At 46.3% G+C, this 26,286-nt stretch overlaps 1 protein-coding gene across 1 annotated transcript in view; it reads left to right on the top strand.

The window, feature by feature from the left end:
* LOC132979130 (SH3 and multiple ankyrin repeat domains protein 2-like) overlaps positions 1–26,286 on the top strand; it is a 240,976-nt gene that overhangs the window by 198,790 nt on the left and 15,900 nt on the right. Inside the window, exons 18-23 of the mRNA XM_061044700.1 lie at positions 10,320–10,455; positions 11,521–11,601; positions 13,404–13,427; positions 16,451–16,563; positions 18,357–18,462; positions 19,410–21,882. Coding sequence (XP_060900683.1) covers positions 10,320–10,455; positions 11,521–11,601; positions 13,404–13,427; positions 16,451–16,563; positions 18,357–18,462; positions 19,410–21,882 — 2,933 coding nt within the window. The remainder of the gene's footprint in view (positions 1–10,319; positions 10,456–11,520; positions 11,602–13,403; positions 13,428–16,450; positions 16,564–18,356; positions 18,463–19,409; positions 21,883–26,286) is intronic.

Raw genomic sequence — 26,286 nt, 5'->3', positions numbered from 1 at the left:
TGGCCTTGACCCGGTTATGTGTGACTGGGGGGGGGGGGGGGGCAGCGTGGCAGACGGCAGCGCGGCTGACCTGAGGGTTAGAGGGACGACTGTGGCAGGTTGTTGGCTTAATAATGAACCCATGCCACATGAAATTAAAAAAATGCTAGATCCCATCTTCTCCTCGTGTTCACCTTTCATGTCGTCAGTGTGTGAAACCTTTAGAGCAGCTTTACATGATCTTATTTATCTGATAGTGGCGTCAGGAAAAACCCTCATTTCAGCTGCCGTCTCTTTAAGACCCCCCCTCCCCACGTGCCCACTCTCTTCTGATTGGGCAGCTCTCTGGGAGGCAGAACGCTGCAGGGCTGCCAGGAGACGGCTGCTCTCCAGTGCTGGGAGAAGAGAGTCTATGTAAGAGGTTTCAGCGACTTGTGTAGAGGCTTGAAGCCGTCTGGTGAAATTCTTGGTTTCATATCGGGGAACTATGGCGTGATTTACAGAACAAGCCGTTTAGCGCCCTCTGCTGACTCATCCTGGGATTTACTCCAACATACGTTTACCTCCTGAAAGGAAACTTTGCCCACGTTTAGTTTGAACGTCCTGCATTGTAACGCTGTATGAGAGTCCAGTTCATCACCAAGCTGTGCTGTTCTTGTTGCAGCAGGTCTGTTCTAAGTTCTGGTGTGAAGTCGGCACTAATCACATCGTCGAAACTTGTTAGGTTCTAACTTAAGTTGTGTCATTGTTTGGTTACCACGGAGACGTAAGATTCATCTTAACTAGTAGAGCTCAACGTTCACACTATGTGAAATATTGTCGCAGAATTTGAGTTTTCAGTTGATGTGACCAACCAGTGAGAAGTGTTTCTCTTTTTCTTTTTAAAGTCATTTTTTAGGCTTTTTTTTTTGCTTTTATTGGATTGGACAGCTGGAGAGAGACAGGAAATGTTGGGAGGTGAGAGAAGGGGGGGGGAGGACATGCAGCAAAGGGCCGAAGTCGGACTAGAACCCATTTACGCTGGGAACAGGAATATAGCCTCCATACATGGAACACGCGGCATAACCACTAGCGCCCCTGCAGCATTTTTCTTCATGCAGAGTTTGTTCCAGTGTTTCCTCTCGGGTCTTAATTGTCTCTGAGCGGATTGAAAAAGAACTTCTGCTAACTGATACACCTGAGAGTTATACAGAGCAACATCAAAACATCTGCGATCAGATGTCATGAGCACCTCTGTGAGGAGTCCAAAATATACTTCATTTATCGATGAAAGACCTCGCAGTGTGTCCAAACAGCACACGAGCGTTGTTTTAAGCAAGGGCCAGTTCTTTGTAGAGCCTCCTCTTTCCTCCTTCCCCTTTCCTCCTTCCTCGCTCCTCGTTCCTCGTCCACGTCTACACCAGCAACAGAGAGGAAAAAAACAGAGACCGGGTTTCCAGGTTGAAGCACAGCGTCGTACTGCTTTGCGCTGCGTTGGTTGCTGTCAGTGTGGAAACTCAAATATTAAACAACTGAATGAAGCTGATTTTGCCGCTGACGCTCACGTTCACGTTGCATGCTGTAAGGAGAGGCTGTTTGTTGTTGACGTGCATCATAAACAATGTTATACAGTTGCAAAAAAATCAAAGGTTTAGCTCTCGTGTTTCCTCCATGGACCTTTTTCTGAAACTACAAAACGCCTTCGTTTATTACACACCTGTCGTCAGGGACGCGGCTGGCCGTGTCACGGACACAAAAACAAACAGATGGATGATATATTTTCTTCCTCCGAGCTCAGCACAGAGCTCCTTTGTTGTCCTTAAAGCAATAAAAAATATATCATGGAGACGTGTTGTTGCTCTGCTCGATGTGTTGGTTTGTTGTGAGGAACCAGGGCACTAAAGTTTGTTTCATGTCGGCGTCACGTTCAGCGTCACTCACAGGAGCATTAAATCCACAGCACGTCTTTATTCTCACATCCAGCTCTGTGTTCAGTTTGCGTCCAGCTTTTTTGGGGGGAAAACGATCGAGCTACAGATTTAGTTGGTAGAACGGCCTCCTCCTGCAGCTCCCTCATCCCACATGAGTAAACGTTTTATCTTATGAGCGTTATCCCCACTGTCATCGTGACGATGGCGGCATGTTGGAATTATGTTAGATTCTGGAGACACAACAATAAAAACACATTAAAAAAAAAGAGCAACAGCAGAAAGAGAAGGACACTGTTGATCGTGAATGTGGCGTGCAGACAGTCTGTGGTCGTGCAGCGATCACATGGAATAAACGTCACCACCCCCTCTTCCTGTTAAAGTTTGTTATTTTCTGTCTCGTGGTGGATTCATGTCGAGTGTCTCTGAATCATGTAACAAATAGTTTACGCTCTAGACGCCGCTCGTTTATGAAAATTGCCGTGTTTGCCGTCCGTGCACGCTGCACGGGTTGACATCGGTGACGACACCTCGTGCAACCAATGGGAGGGAAGATCAGATCACAACAAACGGTGTCTCACTTTCCTGAGCTCTTTGATACCAGTTTAAAGAGCTACAGATAAATTGGGGAGAGAGTGGAAAGAAATGTCCGACAGTTTGTGCGTACCACGTGTGTTTGAAACAGCAGCAGAAGTGTGTGTTGTCCTGGACGGGTTTAAACTCTCCCACATCCTGACGTCACCTGAGGATCTCATGAACACACACCCTCTCATGGTGAGCGTGTTGCACACCTCATCCTTCCTGAAAGTCCCTTAAAAAAAGAATCTGAATTTCCAGAAAAAGACTTCGTTGGATGAAATCATTTTAACGATCCAATGTTTTTCAGTATGTGGATTGTTCTATGTGGCAGGTTTCATCGTGATCAGGTTCATGTTTAGTCTTGTATCGATTGTCGTCGTGGGAACAGGAGGCCGGCTGAGAGCCGCTCAGCTGCTCCAGTCTCAGGCATCAAATGCTGAAAGGATGAAGGCAGCGGTCCATCATCATCAGCCCCCCTCAGCTGTTTACTCTCCCCACTTTAACACTGATCGATGCCCCTCTGTGTAAGTCTCTCTCTCTCTCACACACCACCAGTCAACGCACATACCTATACACACGCACTCAATCACATGACGTTCAGTCTTAAAATAACACGGAGCCAGCGTCGTCTCCTATAAATAATTGACTTATAGGTAGAGCGCACAAAGAGCAGCACGCCGGAGCCCACGGAGCTCAGGGAGCTGCTTCTTTATTTTTAAAGCACCCAACGCTCAGCTCGCTGTCAGAAAACATTCAGTGAGACTGAAACATTTCAAGATGGCCACAGCAGAGGGAGGAGGAGGAGGAAGAGGAGGAGGAGGAGGAGAGAGAGGAGGAGAGAGAGGAAGAGGAGGAGGAGAGAGAGAGGAAGAGGAGGAGGAAGAGGAAGAAGAGGGGAGGAGAAGGAGGAGGAAGATGAGGAAGAGGAAGAGGAGGAGGAAGAAGAGGAGGAAGATGAGGAAGAGGAGGGGAAGGAGGTGGAGGAAGAAGAGGAGGAGGAGGAGGAGAAGGAAGAGGAGGAGGAAGAGGATGGAGGAAGAGGAGGAGGAAGAGGAGGAGGATGGAGGAGAGAGAGGAAGAGGAGGAGGAGGAGGAAGAGGAGGAGGAAGAGGAGGAGGAGGAGGAAGAGGAGGAGGATGAGGAGGAGAGAGAGGAGGAAGAGGAAGATGAGGAAGAGGAGGAGGAAGAGGATGGAGGGATGAAATTTGGGACAAAAGTCCATTGACAAAAAAAAGCCTCAGTATGAAATGAACCCCTCATTTTAAAGACGAATGGTACGATCCTTCCCCACAACAACACAGATAACATCCTCAGCACCGCTCCCACCTCCAGCGGTATCGCACGGCAACTGTCGCTTAGCAACCGGGAACATGTAGTGCCTTGCCATGCACACAGTGATAATGCAGCTTTTAGCAGAGACTAGGGAGACGTGACGTGGAGTTTTTTTTAGGAGAGAGGAGGACCTGAGGACGGAGAGAGAGAGGGAGGGAGAGGGAGAGGGAGAGAGAGAGAGAGAGGGAGAGAGAGAGAGAGAGGGAGCGAGAGAGGGAGAGAGAGAGAGAGAGAGAGAGAACAGAGAGAGAGAGAACAGAGAGAGAGAGAGAGAAAGAGAGAGAGGGAGAGGGGGGACGACGACGGTGCTGCAGGGTGACATCATTGCTGGATCTAGGTCAGGTCCTGTAGGGCGGTTGACCCCTGGTTTTATAAAGTCGATTTACTTCGTTTTTATGAGCTGCAACAACTTTAAAGTTTCAATCTATTACTTGCAGACGGAGGATTTTATTTTTGTCATTGACAACAAGAGCCTTGCTAAAAAAGATAACGGGGAAGTAGAAGCTTCTCGCTGCATCGCTGTCCAGAGCGTGCGCGCCCCAGTCTCCTCCACCTACCTCGTCTAAAGCCGAGTCCACACGTAGGCGGGTCACTTTTTAAACTGAGGTTTCCTGTCCACACGCTCAGTTTGCAAAAACAAACTATCTATCCATTAAAGGCACAAAAAGCCCAAAAATAAATCTTTAAAAATATATTTTTTTAAAAGTCCAGTTAGCAACGTTTGGTTACGTCTGCCATCGCTCTAATCTCGTGGAAACTAAAGTGATCGCACGATGACGTCACACGGAGGAGAAACCGGCGCTCAGCGTGACGTTACAAGAACTAAACTCTGTTTTCCCCGTCTTCACAGAAACACCTTTAAACAGAGTTTCTGAACATCTTCACCCTGGAAGGAGTTTTACTGAGAGGAGAGTTTTCAGAGACCTGAAACACAGTTTGTGTAAGAAAGGTGAAAAACGCAGAGAAGAAGCTGCATGTTCAAAAATACCCACCTACATGTGGACAAGGAGGAGGAAGAGGAAGAGAAGGAGGAAGAGGAGGAGGAAGAGGAGGAGAAGGAGGAAGAGGAGGAGGAAGAGGAAGAGAAGGAGGAAGAGGAGGAGGAGGCAGACTTGAGAGAGAGAGAGAACAGAGCTACAAAATATATTTTTGTGACGTACAAAAAACATTGAACATTGATTCACACGAGATATGTTTGTTTTGTTTGTCAAACTTCTGCAAACATCAACTGAATCCATTTCAACATTTGAGTAAGTGATCAAATATATCCTCATAAGTGAGTTCAACTCGACCTTTACTTTGTAGCTGTAGGCTTCTGAGTGATCTTAATCCCGCCCATCAGGACTTTAGACTGAGTGAAACTGAGTGTGTGTGTGTGTGTGTGTGTGTGTGTGTGTGTGTGTGTGTGTGTGTGTGTGTGTGTGTGTGTGTGTGTGTGTGTGTGTGTGTGTGTGTGTGTGTGAGAGATGCAGACGTCGGATCGTGCCTGTCGCTCTCGTCGTCTGTTTGGATCTGTGCCAGTAGGGCAGAGAGATATTTAACACTCCACACCATCCATCAAAGTCCTCCTCTGGGCCTCCTCATCTCTCTCTGCGCAGTGATTGGCTCACAGCTCCGTCTCCTGACTTCTTCTTCTATGGTAGTGAATACTATACTGTAAATATAGGAGTTAATTAATTAGCATATAGTCTCAGGGGTTCTCTGATGCGATCCTCCTGCTGCTCAAGTTAAAGCTACTTAAAGTTTGTTTTTTTTATGTCGTTGTTAAGTAAGAGGTTCCCTGAAAGTCGCACCAGCTGCTTTGAGAACTGTCGACACAGCTGAGCAGCCGGTCGTCACTTCAGTCTGACTGTGCAAACGACGATTTGTCATCTTTTTTTTTTGCATTCTTCTCGGGAGGGAGGAGCTAAGACGCGAGTGGGCGACGCGAGGAGACACTTTAACATAATGAAAAGCACCTCGAGACTCCTCCAACACACTCGAGGTCAAGGACGGTCGAATGTTTGTGTCAGACTGTCGGCGTCCTGAAGCGTCACCGTGCACGCTGCTGGGGTCGATTTTTTTTTTAAATCAGGACTTGAGGAGGAGGGAGCCTGAACTTCCTGGAAAAGATAATACACTGTGGGTGGAGCTGGGCTGAAGAGGGTCCTCAGTGAAGGACTCCACCACTGGATGCAGAGCGTGTGTGTGTGTGTGTGTGTGTGTGTATGAGTGTGTGTGTGTGTATGAGTGTGTGTGAGTGTGTTTCCAAACATGTGCTCTCAGAGTCAGTTTGATATTCAGCCTCATGATTCATCAGAGTCAAGACTCTCCTCTAACTAACTCTGAGTCATCAGAATAAAACTCTTGTCTCTGTCTTCCCTGCCCCCCTCTCCTCCTTACTCTTTCTACTGATTCTTCTTAAAGTGTGTGTGTCTCTCCTTCTCTCTCACACACACACACACACACACACACACACACACACACACACACAGATTGGCTGTGTGTATTTCTGTGTTTAATGAGCGGGGCTTTGATGTACCCCGGCTTCCTACGACGACACACACACAGACTTCAGAGCGCTCTCAGGCAGCCTGCAGACTGAGATGCAGATCAGCTCCAGGTTTCAGAGGATGATGAATGCTGCAGCTTTTATGTGTGGGTGAAGGTATGCAGACAGATATATATATATATATACAGGTGGTGTGAACGCACACACCTTAATGTTTGTGTGTCTGCATGCAGCTCTTCTTCCTCTCCTGCACAAAAAGAACAAACACTTTTTTTTTTTGTGCACACCTTTAGTTAACATGTTCTCGTTCGATTTGATTGGAGACTTAACGATGCATCAGCGAGAAGTCTGAAACCCTGGAAGCAGACTTCTGAACAGTGTCAGACTCTGAGCTCATCCTCCAGTCGAAATCCTCCAGAGGGGAGTCGCCCCCTTTGTTTTGGAGAGTCAGGCCCTGGATTACTCCTGTTTATGTTTATATAACAGCAGAGAGGAGATCAGCTGATGTCTGAGTGTGCCCCCCCTCCCCCCCTCCCCCCCTCTCTCTCTCTCTCTCTCTGACAGGCCGGATTATCTGCGTGTCATGATAGCGCTCGCCTGCAGAGGTCAGATTATAATTGATTAATCAGATTAGCGGTCTGTCGGTGAACGAGGAATGTTTGCTTTAGCAGAGATTGGATTGAGCGATCGGACACACTCAGAGCTGCAGTGCGTTCTGGGTAATGGGCCGTCGGATGTTTAATGTCGTGGAAACTGTTGTAATGGTGTCGATGATGATGATAGCTTTTAAATAGAGACGGCAGAATCTCATATTCATGTTGGACTGCAGGCCCGATTAGCTTGTGTGTGTGTGTGTGTGTGTGTGTGTGTGTGTGTGTGTGTGTGTGTGTGTGTGTGTGTGTCTGTGTACTATTGATTAAACTGTTAATGTTCAGACATAAAGCGGCTCACTCAGAGCAGTTTTTCTTGCCTGTAGTCGTCGGTTCAGGAGTGTCGGGGCAGTTTACAGCCCCACGGGCTCCATCCTTCTTTTGACACTTTCACAGCTCCCTCTCTCTCTCTCTCTCTCTCTCTCTCTCTCTCTCTCTCTCTCTCCCTCTCTCTCTCTCTCTCTCTCTCGCTCTCTCACACTCGCTCAGTAGATCACACACACACACACATGTGCAGGTCGTATCTGTGTCGTCGTTCAATGGCTGCGTTCACTAGAGATAATGACCACGGGAGCGGATCAATGCGACTAATCGTTTGCGTGTAAGTGAGAGCTGAAGCATTGATCGCCCCCCTGAGGCCGAGCCAGTTATAGACAGAATGAATGTGCAGCATGTATCCATTAAGGATGCATTAGCTTAGTCTTATTTTAATTACACATGAAGATTCAGGTCAGTTGTTTCATTTTAAATTTCTTCGGCCGACGTATCAGAGCAAAGAAGCTACCGAGCTTAAGGTGCTCTTTATTGTGAGAGGAGTTTTCCTTCCTGCACACACAGTCTACAGCTCACTGCTGATTTCTTCTTGTTTGTTAACTCAAGTAGGAAAAAATTGTCAGTAATTCGAGCTAACGGCTAAAGGATCACAACCCTGCAAAGTATGGAGCAAAGTTGTAGGACACGCCCACCTGGAAGCTCTCTAAAATATCCCTGCGACTGCAAACAGAGCTGGCCAATCAGAGGAGAGTGGGCATCTGTGGGGGAGGGCGGGGCCTTAAAGAGACAGCAGCTGAAATGAAGCGTTTCAGACCGAGGCTGAAATGAAGGATTTTACTGACACCAGTATCAGATAAATGAGGAGGTTTTTTGAGCTCGAGGTGTCTCAGAGTGACATCATTAATGCTGAAAGAGAGGATTAAAGATCGCCTTTAAAAACAGCCGAGGTATAAGGACGTGTAATGAAAGGAAAAGGAGCAGCATTCATTTAGCAGCACAGTCATTGTAGGATTCATTCACGCAGAGCTCTGTTTATTTAGACGGGAAGCCGTCATGTTGATCACTCTGAAAAGGTTTGTTCCTTTTGTTAAAGTTCAGAAATGATGTTTTCACACATGCAGAAAATGAATACCTACAATTTTCAGTGTGGGCTGGTTTTGTGAAGGCGAACGGCTGAGTTTGTCATCCCGACTTCTTCATGCAAGCCCACTGAAAAGTTTCAGCATGAAGTCAGGGTGAGCTCAGCCGATGTGAGAACGCAGCAGGAAATACTCGTGAACGTTCACAGTGAGCGAGCGGGCGAGCGGGCAGGCGGGGCTGATGATGTTCATAACCTTCGACCTGCGATGATCCTCGTGCACGTTATGTTAGCTCTGTTTTGTGTTGGGACAGATGCTAAGCTAGTTTAAAGAGACGACTCCCATGAAGATAAATCTGCCCTCGTTTTTTTATCATGTCCTGATCCTTGTCAAACATGTCGCTCATCCTCGCAAAGCCTCTCCAGATTCAGAATCCAAACAGGCTCTTCAATATGATTTTGGCAAAAGACGATCTTCACAACAAGTGTGTATGTGTGTGTGTGTGTGTGTGTGTGTGTGTGTGTGTGTGTGTGTGTGTGTGTGTGTGTGTGTGTGTGTGTGTCCATCCTTCCGGCATAGTTGCATAATGGGTGGAAAGACAGAGCGGATTATGTAAGGCCACCCCTATATGTGAACTCGCCTTTTGTGTGTGTTTGTGTGTGTGTGTGTGTGTGTGTGTGTGTGTGTGTGTGTGTGTGTGTGTGTGTGTGTGTGTGTGTGTGTGTGTGTGTGTGTGTCAGTGAACCTTGTTGTGTGTGATGGAGCACGATGGAGGGAACACGAGGTCACGCTCAAACAGCTGTCAGAGCGTTTCCCTCTAATTAACCAAAATGTCAGCCCTCGTGACGCCCGGCCGGCACGCCGTTTGTTCGATTATAAACCACGAGAGAGAGGGAATAAAAGTCGTCCCCTTCCTCCTCCCCTCCGTCTCTGCCGTCCCTCCTTCCTCCTCTCTTGTTTCCCTCTCTCCTCTCCATCCGTTATTGTTCTCCATCGCCGCGAGCCGGCCTCTCTTTCATCCCCTCGTGTGACCCCTCCTCCTCTGTTTGTCTGGAAGGAGAGAGGAGAGGAGAGGAGAGGAGAGGAGAGGAGAGGAGAGGAGGAGAGAGGAGGGGAGGGGAGAGGAGAGGAGGAGAGGAGAGAGGAGGGGAGGAGAGGAGAGGAGAGGAGAGGAGGGGAGGGGAGGAGAGGAGAGGAGAGGAGGGGAGGGGAGAGGAGAGGAGAGGAGAGGAGAGGAGAGGGGAGGGGAGAGGAGAGGAGAGGAGAGGAGAGGAGGGGAGAGGAGAGGAGAGGAGAGGAGAGGGGAGGGGAGAGGAGAGGGGAGGGGAGAGGAGAGGGGAGGAGCGCTGCAGTAGGGTTCATATTAAATTAGAGGAGCAGTAATGAGATTAAAAAGCCTCCATGTACGTGTCTGAAAGACAAAATATAAAGTCTGTGTGTGTGTGTGTGTGTGTGTGTGTGTGTGTGTGTGTGTTTGATATGCGTGTGGGGGTATGCAGAGTTTCTGGTAAAACATTCACTCACATGTTAACCCTTTAAAAATTGTTGTTGGTATAATAATCAGACTTCAGCAAAGTCCCCATTTATTCTTGGTCACAGATTAGTTTGAGAACAACATACGTGTTGAATCTTTTCTGCTGCACATGATGCATAAAGATTGTTTTTTACTTTCCTGCTTTTTATTTCTCTCTCTCTTATTTTGAAGGTGCCTCTAAAGCTGTTGCATTGGATGGTTTTGTTGCCACTTTAAGACCGTTTTGAAGCCGATGCTGATTTTGTTCCAAAAGATTTACAGACTACTGAAACGGCGGCTGATATTGTGTTAGCTGGAATAAAAATACACCTTCTCCACGGGGATAGTGTGCAGACTGCACAGTTTGAGCATGCAGAAAGCTGCTGCTAAAAAAAGGGAAAGAAGAAGAAGAAGAATATATCAGTGATAGACTGAATCAGCTGACTGATCCGTCTGTTGAATTGATTTCTGAAAGAGCTTCATGATCTACTCAGCCTTTGTGTCTTTTTTTTCCAGGTGAACCAGGAGAATGTGGTGAAGGTGGGACACAGACAGGTGGTCAACATGATCCGCCAGGGGGGAAACCGGCTCCTCATCAAGGTGGTGACGGTGAGCCGGAATCTGGACCCCGACGACACAGCCCGCAAAAAAGGTACGGCGACGGATTTAAAGGGTTCTTAAAGTGTGTCCAGGTACACACTGAGGAATGAATGCTGTTCTTGAACTCTTGAACTACAAGCAGAGAAAAGGTCTCAGTTGAAAGTGAATAGTATGTAGTTTCAGCTCTGCATCGGTCTGTACACCTGCTGCATTCTGAAGAGGCTTTTTAGGTCTATCTGAACCACTTCTCTTACCCGCTTCCATCGCTGCAACACCTGTTGGTTTGACCTGATAACTGCTCTCATGTCTGGCAAACCGAGGGGCATAGAGTACCTTCTTTAGTTGTTCTTATGGGCCAAGGCTGGTAACCAAGGGCAACCAGGGGTTTGCAATTACACTCTGGAACGCCCTACCCGGAGGTCATGAGCCAGCAAACTCATGACCTGTTTCAAATCTTTGCTTACAACACATTTTTATAGGACGACTTTTTTAAATGATTGATTGTTAATTTATTTTTTTCAATAATATTTTTATTGAGTTTTCAACAATAGTGCAAAGAGAAAATCTCAGTCACACACATAATACTGATAAAAAAAACAGCAGAAGAGAGAAATTAAAAAACAAATAAAAGTGATAGAAGAGCTTTGTTGAGTATATGTTGCAATGGCATATGTATCCCACACACTTAGTATATGGAGTACTTCTGTATGTCACTGCAGCAGAATGCATAAAAGAAGACAAGTTGAGTAATGCAATCAGCAAGAAAGAGTGAAGAGAAAAGAGAGAAGGAAAATTAGGAAGGGGGGAGAGATGAGGGGGGCTGCTGGTCTAGAGTATGAACATCAAATTTGTTTGCGTAATAGTCTAAGAAGGGCTGCCAAGTTTTTTTAAATCTCTTTGTTGATCCCTGGACCGTACATCTGATTGATCGGTAATTTGTGTTCTGCTCTGATTCATTTAATTTGTTCTTATTCTTATGGACATGTGTGTAGAGTTTTGAAAACAGGATTGGACAAAAGGGAAGTTAGCAACTGCAGAAACATTTGTCAAAAACTGGTTTTGGTTGATGAACACAATGTTTTGGAAAATAAAATAGATTTATCTTTGTCCCCCTCAGCTCCTCCCCCGCCAAAGAGAGCCCCCACCACGGCCCTGTCCATGCGCTCCAAGTCCATGACGTCCGAACTGGAGGAACTCGGTGAGAAAACCCTGGTCTGACTTTTTCCTCACGGTGTCATTAGGAAATCTATTTCTAACAACACGTCTTTCTCTCTTATTATCATTGTTGGGTTAATCGCTCTGTAGTGGATAAAGGTAAGCAGTTACCGCTGCGTTGAATCCTTCCATCCATTCTGCTTTGAATGAGGCTTCTGTTCTGCCTGATGCAACTTAAGTTCCCATCATGCTGCTTCAGTTTGACTCCTAAAAAAAGAACTTTTCATTCCTCCTCATCGCCTGATCTCTTTTGCTGTAATGCATGAAGAGCTCCAGCTTCTTAACATGCGCTTTAGCCGTGGCTATGAGGAGCAAAAATAGAATGCTAGTATGATAATGTCGACACAGTTTGTCCCTTTTTGTTGTTTTATATCTGTGTGTGTGTGTGTGGTGAAGACCACCTCAGAGGACCCTCTGTGTGTCGCAATGAAGGTGCTGAACAAAGAGAAAGAGTCAAATATCAGAAAGATTATGATTCTCTGAGATTAAACATTTAAAGGAGCAGTATGTAACTCTGACCCCTAGTGTTTAAAATGGGTACTGCAGTCCAGATTCTAAACATTGTAGAGAGCTGTCTCCCCCTCCTCCTCTCTAGAGTAGATGCTCACGCAGGTCACCATGTGGTGGACACTGAAGCTTCAGTGTTTATCCAGCTCTGCATCGATCTGTAAACCTTTCTGTGTTCTAACTTCTCTCCATTTTTCAAAAGCATCTCCAACATTGATCCTAGTTTGAGCACGTTTCTGCTCGTGGAGCTTATTAGAAACATGCAGAGGCTTTTTAGGTCGGGTACAATCACTTCTATCTGAACCACTTCTCTTGACCCGCTTCCATCGCTGCAACACCTGTTGGTTTGACCTGATAACTGCTCTCATATCTGGCAAACCGAGGGGCGTCTAAAACGGACGTGTGGGGGTGTCTTAAAACCGCCTACCTTCTCTGGTCCAAACAAATCCAGAGCATTCAGGAGCAGAATCTAAAGTTAGAAGGAGGACATACTGACTGCTGCATTGTTGTCAGAGAAGCCAGCACTTCAACATGTTTCCTTAATGTCTGATCAGATAGTAAGGTACCTTTATCATCTCACTCACTACTGGACCTATTCAGCAAAGACTCACCAGTTTCAACTTAGCACATTTATCAATGTCAAGAATTTATCAAGAATAATACTGTGTGCTTATCTCATGATATTTTTTTATAAATCAGCGTTCTTGACTGCAGTCAGGGTTAGGGGGAATGATTCATCAGTCATAGAAACATCATAAGCTGCATGGCTGAATCGTTCTGAACAGCTTCTCGTGATTGACTGTACAAACTCGAGGATCGATCCGTGGTAATTGCAGCTTCGTGCTGTGTGTCAAAGGTGCGCAAAGAGCAGGCAGAGAGCCGAGAGGTGAATGAATAAATAAATGACAGGAGAGTGAGAGAGAGAGAGAGAGAGAGAGCGAGAGAACTAATTCTGCACAAACTGCTGACAGAAAAATCACCTCCGGTCAGCATGTTTCCTCCTCAGCTTCTTATTTGACACGTTTGCATTTCGTTCTTTATTTTACACATTCACAGCAGTAACAGAACGGTGTAGTCGCTCTGTGAGGCCTCAAGTGCATCAAGGTTTGAATATCTAAATGTAAATGATGGGATGCACACAGCGTACAGGCCGTAGGATACATTTAAATACACTGACTGAATACTTTTTCAACAAAGTTTGTGTTGGTCTTTGGAGAAGCGCTGAGGTCTGGTTTAATGATTTAAAGTCTTAGAAATGTTTTTCTGTCATCCTCAAAGCCACTCTAAGGAAAAAGAAAGGTGGTAAGTTTCTGCAGGCATGTTTCAGACTCCCCGACCTGCACCTCACTGTGATCGACGCACACCTCTGAATATGTAGACCTTTGATTTGCTCTGATTAGTTCTTTTGACTTTCTGTGAAACCAAACACTGTGACGCGTGTGCATGATTTACACGATGTGTTCTGACTGCTGATCTTTCATCCTCTTCTTAATGTTGTTGTTGTTGTTGTTGCATGATTTCATGTTGTAAAGCTGTAAGTTCCTCTTCACAGTCACAGATTATTCCTTCTTCTTCTTGGTTTATATTTTGCTCTGATTACAGAGCAAGAACAAGACCATCAGAACTGAAGACACGTTTATAAAAACTCTTCATATAGAGCTTTCTCTCTCGCAGAAAACTCCTGAAAAACTTCTGATATTTCCAGGAGGAGCGTCATGTATGAACACAAACAGCTGAATGTTTCTCTCTTCACCCGGAGTTTCTCCTCCAGCCTCCTCGTATTTATTCTGCAGAAAGTCAGAGTGCGCTGATGTGAGAACACAGCAGGATATAATCAGGAGAATCCCCCCCCCCCCTCCAGTCTGACAGGGATAGTCTCCAGCTGTGTGAACAACCACATCAGGAGGATTTCAGGAGCAGTCCTCCTGAAATGATCTACTTATTTTCAGCAGTGCAGATATGAAAACAGCTGTACTGTTTTTCCTTAACGATCTGCAGCCAGGTCAAACATAAACCGTAATCTCTGCGTCTTCGAGGCATCCGAACACTTCACACACGTCTCAGCACGAGCTCATCGGAGCGATACGCATCACACACTGACCTAAAAACACCAGCACCATCTTTGTAGTTAGAAAGCTTTGTCACATAAATACGAGCTTCATCAGAGATTCACAGAAACGTTTTTCATTTATTACAAACTGCAGCAGATTGTAATAATCCACCGGGTCCGTTTCTGGAGCGGGCGCACATGCTGTACATAGCTGTACACTCGGGTTCACAAGATCACGGGAGAACAGAGGGAAGAAATGAACTGAGAACATTTTCTGTACAGTCTCGTTTCTTTGCGACAAGTGGAGTCCCCCTGCTGCAGGGGTGTGTCCAGAGGGGCGGCCAGGGGTGGAATGGGCCCAAAAACTGGGGGCAAGCTGGTGGCGCAATGGTTAGGGCGCGCGCCCCATGCATTGAGGCTGTCGTCTCAAGCGGGCGGCCCAGGCTCGCATCCCACCTGTGGCCTCCCCCCCCACATGCCACTCCCCCCTCCTCTCCCTGATCTCCAACTCCATCCACCTTCCTATCTCTCCATTAAAGGCACAAATAGCCCAAAAATAAATCTTGAAAAAAAAAGAAAGGGTAAATGATTAATATTTATGTGTTTGTGCCGCACATCACACTTCAGGAGACCCAGTTGTCCCCCCACCCCCAGCCAAAAAAAAAGTCTGGGAACGCCCCTGCCCTGCTGGCCTTTGCACACACTCAAAATTAAAGCTGTCTGTTCATCCTGAAAATGTAACTTATTTTTGGAGAACAGTTATAGTCAAACTGTAGGACTTCATTGTTGTTTGACAGTATTGACAACAGTGTGAGGTGGAGAATGAATAACAAACAGGAAAAGGGGAATTGGGAAATTATTTTTTCAAAGTTTTTTGTGTGAAAGTAATGAATAATGACTCTTAGTTTGGTCCACATGGACGTCTGTTTCGCTGACTGTGTGAAGAGTTTTGACAATGTGACTTCAGTTTTGATAAAGTCATGTTAGCAGTGGAAAGAGGAAACGGTAGCAACAGGTAGCTCTTCACCTCAGGGTGCTTCCTAACTCCAACCAGAATCTTCATTTGCAGCACGAACATGCGGCGAGCAAACAGGATTTACTTTCTGGAGGAGTTTCAGACTTCAAATGCTAAAGGCGTAGAAACAGACGCTTAATGAGAAACCACAGATCATTTTGTGTTTATGTGTTTGTGAGAGAAAAATGCCCCCAAACAAACTAAACACTGTTGCTGTAAGTCAATGTTTGTTCTTTTTACCTGACCTAAAAAGCTGTGCTGTCGTATTTCTGTTTTCATGTGTGCCTTCTTTTTTCCTCCTCCTGTGAGTGTGTCACTGTACGTGTGTGTGTGTGTGTGTGTGAGAGGAGGGGGAGATTTATTCCAGGAAATGTTTCACTCACAGATAGGTTTCCAGGGCAACTGTATTGCACGTTGTCTGATGTGTTGTTGCTGCAAACCGACAGGGAGGCGGCTCGGAGAGAGAGAGAGAGAGAAAATATGCATTTTCTTCTGTTTTGTTCTGTGTGTTTGTGTTTTAGCTCTTGAGGTCATTGACGCTCCTTTCCTCCCCCCTTTCCTTTCCTCCCCTCTCCTCCTCCCCACTCCTCTCCTCTGTGTGTAGATGCGCAGAAGAAGAGGATTGTTTTCCAAGTCACTCTAAGTAATCACTCCCCCAAATGCATGGAAGCTTTTTACACCAAAGACAGCGCGAGTCAGACAGGTGGTGCGGCAAGAGGCTCGATCAGGGCTAGCATGTAGCTTCTCTGAGCGGAACTCTTTAGGAGGCGTCTATCTGACCTGACGGCATCATCTCACACCAGAGGGACGTTTCAGTTCTGACAAATTTGCCGTTTACACCTTTCCTAGTGTGCAGGCTCAAAAAGTAAGACTGAGGAAGCTAACGGCAAACTTGACAGACTTCACATTCATTGCTCATCTCACATTTAACCGAAGGGACGACCCTGAGAGTTGATGATGCTGCTGAGTCGGCTGTTTGGAAAAGAGCTTGCACGGCTTTCAAGGCTGGAAACACCCAACACATTTCATCAGAGTCCTTCTGTATCCCCCCCCCCCCACAAAAAAAACAAAGAATGATTTAAATGTTTTTTTTTCTGTTTTAGTTTCATCTGCAGCTCAGTGTGGAAACACAGGGAGCGTCACTGTGAATGATTAGCTTGCGTTTGGCCGATGAGAACCTTACTAAGGCTTTGTAAGTTAAGTCCTGCCTGCGCTCGTCGAGTTCCTGGCTGATGGATTACGGCTCGCTTTGTCTTGCAGATAAAGTTGAAGAGATGACGCACGCCCAGAAGGCCTCGCCTGTTGATATGAAGATCGCCACAATCAAACCACGCCCGTCCAGTCGCTGTTTGGTGACGCCAACAGATATGAATGTAAGTGGTCAAAAAATAAAAAAACATGAAGGTGAAATATGTCGAGTTTGACAGGTTACTTGTTAATGTAGGGTTGAGGGAACACAGGGTTGAGGGAACACAGGGCTGAGGGAACATAGGGTTGAGGGAACACAGGGCTGAGGGAACATAGGGTTGAGGGAACAGGGTTAAGGGAACATAGGGTTGAGGGAACAGGGTTGAGGGAACATAGGGTTGAGGGAACACAGGGCTGAGGGAACATAGGGTTGAGGGAACAGGGTTAAGGGAACATAGGGTTGAGGGAACAGGGTTAAGGGAACATAGGGTTGAGGGAACAGGGTTGAGGGAACATAGGGCTAAGGGAACATAGGGTTCAGGGAACATAGGGCTGAGGGAACATAGGGTTCAGGGAACATAAGGCTGAGGGAACATAGGGCTGAGGGAACAGGGTTGAGGGAACATAGGGCTGAGGAAACATAGGGTTGAGGGAAAAGGGTTGAGGGAACATAGGGCTGAGGAAACACAGGGTTGAGGGAACATAGGGTTGAGTTAACCCGGGCTGAGGGAACATAGGGCTGAGGGAACAGGGTTGAGGGAACATAGGGCTAAGGAAACACAGGCTGAGGAAACACAGGGTTGAGGGAACATAGGGTTGAGGGAACATAGGGCTGAGGGAACATAGGTTTGAGGGAACATAGATTTGAGGAAACACAGGGTTGAGGGAACATAGGGTTGAGGGAACATAGGGCTGAGGGAACATAGGTTTGAGGGGACATAGGGTTGAGGGAACATAGGGTTAAGGGAACATAGGGTTGAGGGAACATAGGGTTAAGGGAACATAGGGTTGAGGGAACATAGGGTTAAGGGAACATAGGTTTGAGGGGACATAGGGTTGAGGGAACATAGGGTTAAGGGAACATAGGGTTAAGGGAACATAGGGTTGAGGGAACATAGGGTTAAGGGAACATAGGGTTAAGGGAACATAGGTTTGAGGGGACATAGGGTTGAGGGAACATAGGGTTGAGGGAACATAGGGTTAAGGGAACATAGGTTTGAGGGAACATAGGGTTGAGGGAACATAGGGTTGAGGGAACATAGGTTTGAGGGGACATAGGGTTGAGGGGACATAGGGTTGAGGGAACATAGGGTTGAGGGAACATAGGGTTAAGGGAGCATATGGTTGAGGGGACATAGACATGTCACACTGTAACTTGTTGTTGTGGTCTTGTTTTGAAGTGTGTTATATTTTCATTTAAAGGTGCAGTCTGGAGTTTTGGTAGAGAAATGTGAAAGTTGGAGAAATTGTCAGATTCTGTGGTATTTGTTCCTAACTCTATACACAAACTGTCCTCAGAGGAATGTTTGGTCCCTGGAACGCTGTTTGAAGACAAAATGTTATGCGAGAAGTTATGGTGGGGGGCCCGCCACAGTGAAACCATTACTCTAATGGTATCTTTTAAGCTCCAAACAGTGTTCCAGGGACCCATTTTGTCCTTTGAATAAAGTTTGTGTATTCTGTTCAGAAAATATAGCACAGAATTGTTTCACTCCAACTTTTAAATTTCACTACCAGAGCTCCATAGTGCACCTTTAAAATTGTTTAAATGTGTGTTGGAATTAGCTCGATTGTATCCTTGCTCCCTTAATGAAGCCCCTTATGCAAGAAGTGGTCTAACAGCAGTTTGTTTTATCGTTTATTAAAATGATATATGGCTGAAACTAAACACTGTTAGTGTCGGTCTGCACAGCCAGCAGAGAGCTAATGAAGTCGTGTCTATTCCTGGGTGCATCATTAGCAACACTCTGCTTTACAGTCCATGTATCACGACCGCCAGGGAGTCGCAGTGGTGCCACCCACCGTGCCCGGGGCCTTTCTGGGGATACCCGAGAAGGGCACGATGAAAAAGCAGAAGTCCATAGGTAAGATTTGTAATATCTCAGTGTGTGTGTGTGTGTGTGTGTGTGCGTGTGCGTGTGTGTGTGTGTGTGTGTGTGTGTGCAGCACCTTTTGCTTTTAGCTTGTCGTAATAATCTATTAATGCTCTGAGGACTTGCTGTGTGTGCTGAAGCAATATTAAAGCTAATTATAGATAAATTGGAAGGATCCAGTCAGCAAAGTGTGCTTTCAGGCGATAATAGTGGAGGTCATTATGCTGAAACCTCACCCTGCCTGCTGAACTGGAGGGACGTCATGCAGGCTGATGTTACTCGCAGCTCCTTCGATTAGCAATGCCATCATTATTATAAGTAACAACGTATGCCTTTTGTTGCTTCAACAGCAGTTTTAGGATGCTCTGGTTTGTAGGTAGTGTGACACATGGAAATTGCTCTGGTCTTAGAGCTAAATGTTCCCCTGAGCAGTAGGTGTTTCCTCCCGACACTTTTACAGTTTAAAAGACGTGTACGATACGATTTAAATATCTTAACCAAGCAAGCATCTTCTGCACATTTTAGCGAGTAAACTGAATCCTTAAATGGCAACTAGGAGTTAAATAATCATCTGCTCTCCTTTTGATACCAAAAGCAGCTCTTTTGAACTGAATTTTAATCTTGCATCATCTGCATTTATCCTTTAGTAGAAATGTTTTTTTGTCCTGTCTGCACTCTATATTTCAAACGGTGACGTTCATAAATAGGCCAAATTAATTCCCCTTTTTTCTGCTGTTAAAAAAGCATCATGTAGCTGTGCAAGTGTATTGATTTGGCATCACACAACATTTCAGGAACCCCCCCTGGTTTGATTAATAAAGGCTAACAAAGAGCTCTCTTTAGGCATTTTCTTTGCACAAAAGAGGTCGTGCTGGAAATAAAATGAATGTGTCCCTGAGGTCCTCACATCATTTTTCTTTTTGCTTCATTTCTCAAAGGTTCATCAGAGGATGACAAACAGGGATATCTCACACCGCCCCTTCTCAAGTTCTCCCGCAGCCTCTCCATGCCCGACACCTCAGAGGACATCCCCCCTCCCCCTGCCATTTCACCCCCTTCACCACCCGGCTACAACTCCGGCCCTGCAACAAAGAACTACGGCACAACACGACCGAGCTTTACCCAGAACTCCCCCAATGCAGTGACGACCATTCGCAGGGATGTTGGCACGTTGAGACGTGGATATTACCGGCAGAGCTCAGAGCAGTTTGAGAGTACTCGTATAAGAGGGCGCGCGCCCGTTCCTGAGAACCCTTACTCCGAGGTAGGCAATAAGACTCTGTATATTCCAGCAAAACCAGCTCGAAGGAAGGGCATGTTAGTAAAGCAGTCCAATGTTGAGGACAGTCCTGAGAAACACGTGCCAGCAAGCCCCTCAGGCCCAGTTTCCATGCCCACTACGCCTGTAGAACGAACATGCTCCTCCATCCCCATCCCCACCATCATCGTCAAGGAGCCCTCCACCAGCAGCAGCGGCAAGAGCAGCCAGGGTAGCAGTATGGAGATCGAGCCCACTACCCCTGAACACCCACCTCTCACACCTAATCTGGGTGGAGGTTTGCGTCCTGACGACCCTTTATCTTTGAACAATCCATTTGCGGCAGCTATTGCCGGAGCGGTCCGGGATCGCGAGAAGAGGCTAGAGGCAAAAAAGCACTCCATCGCCTTCCAGTCTATAGATATAGGGGACGATGAATTCAGCAGTCCCACACCCACCCCTCGCCTTCGGCAGTCAAAGTCAATCGATGAAGGCATGTTCAGTAGCGACGAGCGGCTTCGAAGAATATTGGCTCCCCCTCCTGCTGCACTGCTAGGACGTCCTGTTGGGGGCGGAAGTGGAAACATGACTGATTTCAACACTCCTGAGCCCACTGTGGTACGAGAGCCTCTGAACACCAGAACAGGCCAGTGTCAAAACCTGGACAGTCCTGTTAGTCTCCCATCCACTCCTCCTAAGAGCCACTACAGGGCGAACGGGACCTACCTCCACCCTGTTACAGGCAAGCCCTTGGACCCTAACTCTCCGCTGGCTTTGGCCCTGGCAGCTCGTGACCGCGCCATGAAGGAGCAACAGAATCATCCTCAGAATCAGACTCAAAATCCTCCTCAGGTTCAGCAAACACCCAAGCATGAAGCTCAGTCCCTCCCCATTCAGTCAAGTCACAAACCAGACCTCAACCAACCGCTCTTCATTGACACCAAACTACGCTCTGGGATTGAGACAAGTTTTGCTGCAATCTCATCGGCAACCATGGGCCGACCCGGCCGAGGGGGCCTGCGGAGACAGATGACGGAGCAGAAGTATGAAACAGATGGCGCACGGGAAGAACGGAAGCATCAGGCGGTTGAGGAGAGGAAAAGTGCGCCTGCTGATGTGGCAGACACATCACAGCCCAAGACGGCGGGGCTGTTGATGGTTCACACTGACGCAAATAACAAGGTGAACAACCAGGAGGTGGAGGGGCAGGACAGCAACAGGCCGTCTGAGCTGAAGGACCCCAACCAACCAGATCCTCTCAAAGCAACACTCTCCAATCCACAGCCACCCTCATCGCGGAGGAGGAGCATTCCTTTGGGTGAGTCAATGGATGAACCAGTGAAGCTGCCCTTCAGAATCCCCCCTCCCCCTCTGGCTTCCGTTGACATTGATGAGGAGTTTGAATTCTCAGAGCCCCTTCCGCCACCGCTGGAGTTTGCCAACAGTATTGACATACCTGACGACCAGGCCAGTGCCATTGCAGAGATGCTTCACCATCAGAGGCGGAACGGGGGACCTCCTCTTCCTCCTTACCACCCTCATGCCCCCCCACCCGTCACTGATCAACACAAACGGGTTTCAAACAACATGCCCCCATCATACCCTCCTCCACCACCCGATGCAGAATCAGGGGTGGGTGACTCGGGAATCGAAGAGGTCGACAGCCGCAGTAGTGGCGACCCTCAACACATGGAGACCACCAGCACTGTTTCCAGCCTCTCCACGCTGTCGTCAGAGGGCGGTTTCTGTGACAGCGCTCTGGAGAGCCTCTATGCCACCGCAGACGGGCACAACTTCCTGGTAGATCGGCCCCCTGTGCCACCCAAACCCAAGGGAAAGTCGGTCATTAACAGAACATCACTTTACCATGACGCTCTAATAGAGGAGCCTCCTGAGTCCTATGGGACACCGCCTCAGGCTCCTCCCCCTCCCCCTTCATCCTCTGAACCTCCTAGGACTCCTACTCAAAGGACATCCAAGCTGTGGGGCGATCAGCCCCCGGAGCTGCGCAGCCCGCCATCCACACCGGACTCCAAGAACACCGTCATCACCGAGCTAAGCTCCATTCTGCAGCAAATGAATCGCGACAGGCCGGCCAAGCCAGGAGACAGCCTCGACTCCCCGACAGGGACCAGGGGGGGCTTCGGAACAAGGTATGTGATGAGAATGACCGAAAGGTTTCTTTTGAGTTTTCCTTTTTTTTGCTTTCCATGACCTCCGTAAGAACTGTCGCCTTTAGCTTTAGATCTTAAATCAACTCAGTTTTATAGTTTATTTCAGTCTTTAATTTCTTGTGTTACCCTTTCAGTGTTCTCTTATTTCATGGTGATATGACCAAGTCCAATATTTGCATAAAAGGCAGGGTTGGTAATTTTACGAAAACTAGCATGATTTTGAAAGTAGCGTTCCCTCAGTGCTCCGTCTGCACCCACCCCCTCCCCTGTGCTCCCTCTAAAGCCACGCCCCCTCACTTACATGCACGAGCGCCGTTGTTCCAGAAGCGGATCTCAGCTCATCTCTTGCATTGTGTAGAAACTACGTCGTCTCATGTCTCATTCAGCAGTAAGTAAACTCACAGTATAAACTCCGTCATCGGTGACGCTCTTTGAGTGTGAGGTAGAGCACGCAAGAGGTAGAGAACGAACAGGGAGGCGTGTGATTGGTTCATCAGATTGGTACCTTGTGGCAGACATTGGTCGAAGTTTTTACAGGCTTACAACTGATACAGATGATGGATTTTCTTTGGTCCTTTTTCAGAGAACATGAGTTATTAATTTCTGTCAGGACCTAAAGACAACTTCAACCAAAATCTTAAAAAGTGGATCTGGAGGAAATGACCAACCCTGCCTTTAAGCACTGCGCCATGTTGCGTCATATCACAGCACAGGGGGCCTTAGAGTTAAGGGAGTTTTGTGTACGTGTTTGTATCTTCAGAGTCTCTTCATGCAAAGTACGATGAAACATTTTCTCCCTTGCTCGTGGATTTACCGGGTCGTTCTGTTTGAGTCTCTGCGGGCTCACGTGTCTTGCTGATTCTTGGTTGTGCACACTAAGAGAGTAACCAACAGATGACTGTGGAGCATTCAACTGTATCTGGTTGAGTTATATCTGAAGTATAATGGTACTTGCTTGTATGTCATGCAGATGTCTTTAGAGAAGCACGTGTTCTTTGCAGACTTCATTTTGTTGTGGCTTAGAGTCTTTAAACCGTGCACAGAAGCTGGACCTCACTGTGAACCCTACATCTAGAAACATTTACAGCATGTTAGTCCCTCTAAAAGCTCAGATTCTGTTCTAAAGTGGACGTCGGGGGAAAGTGTTGAAAAGCTCTTCATTTGCTGTGGTTGTAGTCAGATCGATCGTTTTCCTAGGTAGCCATGTTGCAGATTGTCTTGGACTTACAGGAGTGAGATTTTCAGTAGCGGGGACAACGCTTTTGACAGTCGCTCACCTGAGCCAGCTCAGCTCATGCCTTTTTAAACTCACATCCCCCCTGTATGAGAGGGAAATAAAAAGCACCATCAATAATTCACCGCCCTCATGCATTGTGTATGAACGGTCCCATCGCTCATCAGAGAGGTTGTAAAGAGCAGAGAGGAAGAGTAGATTCCTCCGGGTGTTGGGCCATTCTCTTTCTCATAAACACATTTAGATTGACACAATATTGTCCCCCAGTGAGATATCCACAGCTGCTCGTGTTTCATCTTTCACGCTTCACGCCTCGTTCCGTCGTGTCTGTTGACCTTTACACCTTGTACTCATTTCATTTTCAGCTCACGCCTCTCCATCTTCATCTTCATTTTCCTCCAGTCTCGTGCACTTCCTCCTCCTCTTCTTTCTTCGTCATCCCCTGTGTCTGCCATCTTCACAGGTAGGTCTCACCTGCCTCTCATCACACCATTATTTTTATTTTTTTTATTTTGACATGGTCAGGTTTGCTTCAGTGCTGTTTGGTACGGTTTAGTTCTTGCTTGTGTTTCCACAACCAACCGTACCCTTACTCATCACCAGGGCTTCAAATTTACTTTTTTGATCACCAGCCAACACGGCTAGTAGATTTTTAAAGGCTCCAACCAACCAGATTTTCTACCAGCCAAATTTGCCCAATCTGGCAACACTGACTTGTCGCATCATTTCTACAGACGCAGTGATATTTGCTTCATTCATCACCAGCCAAAATGGCGGCTAACCCTACAATGTTACCCGCCAAAGAAAATTTTGACCCCCAATTGGCCGGTTGGCGGGTGTTAATTTAAAGTACTGCTCATCACTACATCACAGCGGCGCGACAGTGTAGCGTAGACCGCCATTAAATCCAACAAATAAGAAGAATGTGACACAGTAGACAAAAGAAAATCAAAGATTCCCAGGAAGGTCTGCATCTCCGGGGTCGTCAATGGGGCGGAGCTACACGCCCCAGGAGCCGCAAAAAAAAAAAAAAAACATTCTTGAAATGACTCTATCCTAATCCACAGGACATTCAAACATGGTGCGTTTTGTGTTTCTCCTTTATTTTAGTTGCACAGGAAGTGACGATTCTTTCGACCAATTAACAGACTGCAGTGTGTCTAGCTCCGCCCTTTAGGGTCAGATCAGTACGCTTGGCACTCCAACAGAAGGGAAGCTAAAAAGTAGGACGGTACAGATCAGTTATTTTGGTTCCATTCCAACTTCTGAAACGCCAATGAATGCGTACCACACCGCCCCAAACAGAACTGAACCGGACCACTTGGTGGAAACGGGGATGAAGTCTACTTCTTCCATGCAGTGTTTCAGGAGATACAGTTAACCTTTTGAGATGAAATGGTTGATTGATTAGTCAATCAGAAGAAGATTCATCGCCAGGTTTTATGATAATTGAATACAGGTTTTATTATTCCAAGCAGAAATGTCAAACATCTGCTGGTTCAAGCTTTTTTTAAATGTGACAACTGGCTGCTTTTCTTTGAATTTGATGACAGTAAATGAAAAGTTTTTACTCTAGGTTGTGAAAAAAAGCAATTGACAGATGTTACTTTGGGTTCTGAGAAGCAGACAGAGCAGCAGACATTTTTCAGACTAAAAGACGGGTTGATTAATAGATGAAAAATCGAGTTTGCTGAGCTTTATTTGTCATGTTTTTGTCATGACGTATTCATGTGAACATCATCACTCAAACAAACTAGAAATGTCATGCTTTAATTTAATCCAAACCTCACGCTGTTCCTGTCCACATGTCATTAAACACTTTGCAACACTGCTTCTTCATATTACTGGGAAAATGGAAAATACTGCAGCTCCTTTCAGTGTTTGTGATAAATCTACTTCTCAAGCTGTAACTGACACAGGAGTTTACTTCTTTAAATTTCAGCTCCGCACATAACCTGCGACATATCAGAGACATAAGTCATTTTCCATCGATAAGCGCCAGCTGTTCAGCTGACATCTGAAGATTTCCAGTTGCCTACATTTAGTTGTATTTCAGTTTTTTCTCCCTTCCTGATGTGTTACTGCCTGTGTCTTATTTTAGCTGGCTCGTTTGTTTAAGTTAGAGACAAGCGGCACATTCCAGTGTTGAAAAGTTAAGCCAATATGGGGAAAAACTGAAGTTCCTCAAGTCCTGTAAAAGCCCTGCAAGTCCCACTAAGGCAGCAATCTGACCAATGAGGAGTCACCTTTTGTTTGACAAGTTGACAGCTGTTGCATGCTACAGTACGACAGAGTTTAAAACACTTGTAGAGATATTTGGATTATTTTATTACCATGTATTGTCCTGTTTAATCCATGTGTGTGTGTCAGTGGTTTCCTTTATTGTTATGTTGGAGAACATTTTACCTGAGTTACCTGGTTGACTCTTTGTCAGGTCCCCGCTGCATGAGTCTGGAAGCCCTTCAAAGTAAAGCTTTTGTCCCCCTGCAGCCATTCTTTTAAAATGATTCCCTGAACCTGAGAGATTGTTTTCACAGTGAGGCTTCTTACGACTTCTGGAAAACCAACATTTGAATGCACTTTGTATTGCGACATAACGTGACTCATGTCAGATTTATTGCAAATCTGAGCTGCAGCTGTAGAAAGTCATCTTCAGGAGGATAATTACAAGAGGAATATGTTTGATTATTTCAGTCACAGACTGTGCCTGTTTGAGCTGAGCGAGAACATGAATCAGAAGGCAGAAAACGATGCTTTGAATTCAAAGATGGCGACACAAAACAGCAGTACCATCAAAATAAGTCAAAGACATGGACAGCTGTGTGTAGAGTAACGTTCGGGTGTGTGTACAGAGCTGGCATTTTAAATCACATCTTTGAAATTCCATCATTTTGTATTTCAAAATGTTTTTTTGTTACGCTTTTATTTTGAATGTTTGAACTGTCTTAAAGAGGACATATCATCCCCCTTCTCCACCTTTTCAAGCAGTCCCCCTGTGCTCTAAATGAAACATCTGTGCTGTGCTTTGATCAAAATATAACATGAATCAAGCACCAGAGGAGGTTTGTGACCCTGTATAAACCAGCTCTCTCAGAATGCTCCGTTTTGGTGTGTGTGTCTCTTTAAATGAAATTAGTTTTCCCCGTAGA

This window comes from Labrus mixtus, chromosome 1 (genome assembly GCF_963584025.1).
Source record: "Labrus mixtus chromosome 1, fLabMix1.1, whole genome shotgun sequence".
NCBI lineage: Eukaryota > Metazoa > Chordata > Actinopteri > Labriformes > Labridae > Labrus > Labrus mixtus.
This window is presented reverse-complemented; position numbering and strand designations above follow the sequence as displayed.